Consider the following 1,816-nt stretch of genomic DNA (forward strand, 5'->3'; position numbering starts at 1 on the left):
TAAACAGGGTGCCTGGGTGGGCTCAGTTGGTTAAGCGACTGCCTTCGGCTCAGGTCATGATCCTGGAGTCCCTGGATCGAGTCCCGCATCAGGCTCCCTGCTCGGCAGGGAGTCTGCTTCTCCCTCTGACCCTCCCCCCTCTCATGTGCTCTCTCTTTCTCAAATAAACAAAATCTTAAAAAAAAAAAAAAGCCAGATAAACATAAGGAAGCACTATAATGTCAGCAGATGAAGGCAGTGGAGCCCTCCATATAAACTGTATAGGGTATAGCCTTTTGGCTCCCTGAGCAGCGCCATGGCGGTCGGCAAAAACAAGCGCCTTACGAAAGGCGGCAAAAAGGGAGCCAAGAAGAAAGTGGTTGATCCATTTTCTAAGAAAGATTGGTATGATGTGAAAGCACCAGCTATGTTCAATATAAGAAATATTGGAAAAACATTAGTCACAAGAACTCAAGGAACCAAAATCGCATCTGATGGCCTCAAGGGTCGTGTTTTTGAAGTGAGCCTTGCTGATTTGCAGAACGATGAAGTTGCGTTTAGAAAATTCAAGCTAATTACTGAGGATGTTCAGGGCAAAAACTGCCTGACTAATTTCCATGGCATGGATCTTACCTGTGACAAAATGTGCTCCATGGTCAAAAAATGGCAGACCATGATTGAAGCTCATGTTGATGTCAAGACTACCGATGGTTATTTGCTTCGTCTATTTTGTATTGGTTTTACTAAAAAATGCAATAATCAGATTCGGAAGACCTGTTATGCTCAGCACCAAGAGGTCCGTCAAATTCGGAAAAAGATGATGGAAATTATGACCCAAGAGGTGCAAACAAATGACTTGAAAGAAGTGGTCAATAAATTGATTCCAGACAGCATTGGAAAAGATATAGAAAAGGCTTGTCAGTCTATTTATCCACTCCATGATGTGTTCGTTAGAAAAGTAAAAATGCTGAAGAAGTCCAAGTTTGAATTGGGAAAGCGCATGGAGCTTCACGGTGAAGGTAGTAGTTCTGGAAAAGCTACTGGGGATGAGACCGGTGCTAAAGTTGAACAAGCTGATGGATATGAGCCACCAGTCCAAGAATCTGTTTAAAAGTCAGACATTTAATGGTGACAAATAAAAAATCATATTTGTGATGTTTAAAAAAAAACAACTGTATATGGTATAATGTGTGTTCACGGTCTATCATGCATGTTTATTCAACATTCTTTGAACAAATATTACTGAGGGTCTCCTTTGTAGCAGACTCTCTTCTAGACTTTGGAAATAAGCAGTGCACCAAGGAGGCAATGTCCCTGCCCCATGGCGCTTACATTCTATTTGGAAAAGCAAAGAATAAAATAAAATAAATTTTATTTTATAAAAATATAAAATAAATAAATATGCTCCATACCAGATAATAATAAGTTCTAGGAATAAAATTATAGCAAAATAAGGGTGAAAGGGACAAGCATGAGTGTGATCTAGTATATAAGGTCTTCAGAGAAGTTTTTCTGACGAAGAGACATGTGAACATATCTGAATGAGTGATAAAAAGAAAACATGCAAACAAATGAGAAAAGGATATTCTAGGCAGTGTGAAAAGTATGATGGCCATAAATGGAGAAGGAGTGAATTTATTTGAATAACAAGACTAAGGTAGCTGGGTTGAGTGAGCTGAGGAAAGAGGTAGGAAATGAGATCAGAGAGGCACAATGGAGTGGCCCAAAGCAGATAATGTACATTTTAGAACAGCTTTCTTGGTTCAGGTTCTGTTGAAATAATTTACTACATATCTACTCCACACTCACAGATAAATGGGTATATGCCTCTGCCTTC

The 1,816-nt window shown here is 39.5% G+C and overlaps 1 protein-coding gene across 1 annotated transcript; it reads left to right on the forward strand.

Moving 5' to 3' along the window:
- The first annotated feature begins 276 nt into the window (after positions 1 to 276).
- LOC118001394 (40S ribosomal protein S3a-like) lies at positions 277 to 1,105 on the forward strand. The gene has a single exon (XM_034991481.1). It carries the CDS (start codon positions 296 to 298, stop codon positions 1,088 to 1,090), a length of 795 nt encoding a protein of 264 aa, XP_034847372.1. The 5' UTR covers positions 277 to 295; the 3' UTR covers positions 1,091 to 1,105.
- The last annotated feature ends 711 nt before the right edge of the window (positions 1,106 to 1,816 follow it).

This window comes from Mirounga leonina, unplaced genomic scaffold, assembly GCF_011800145.1.
Source record: "Mirounga leonina isolate KUSES-001 unplaced genomic scaffold, KU_Mleo_1.0 Mir_53, whole genome shotgun sequence".
Lineage (NCBI taxonomy): Eukaryota > Metazoa > Chordata > Mammalia > Carnivora > Phocidae > Mirounga > Mirounga leonina.

Excerpts from the sequence above, each read along its gene's own strand:
- LOC118001394 (XM_034991481.1), top strand. The coding sequence starts at position 296 with ATGGCGGTCGGCAAAAACAAGCGCCTTACGAAAGGCGGCAAAAAGGGA.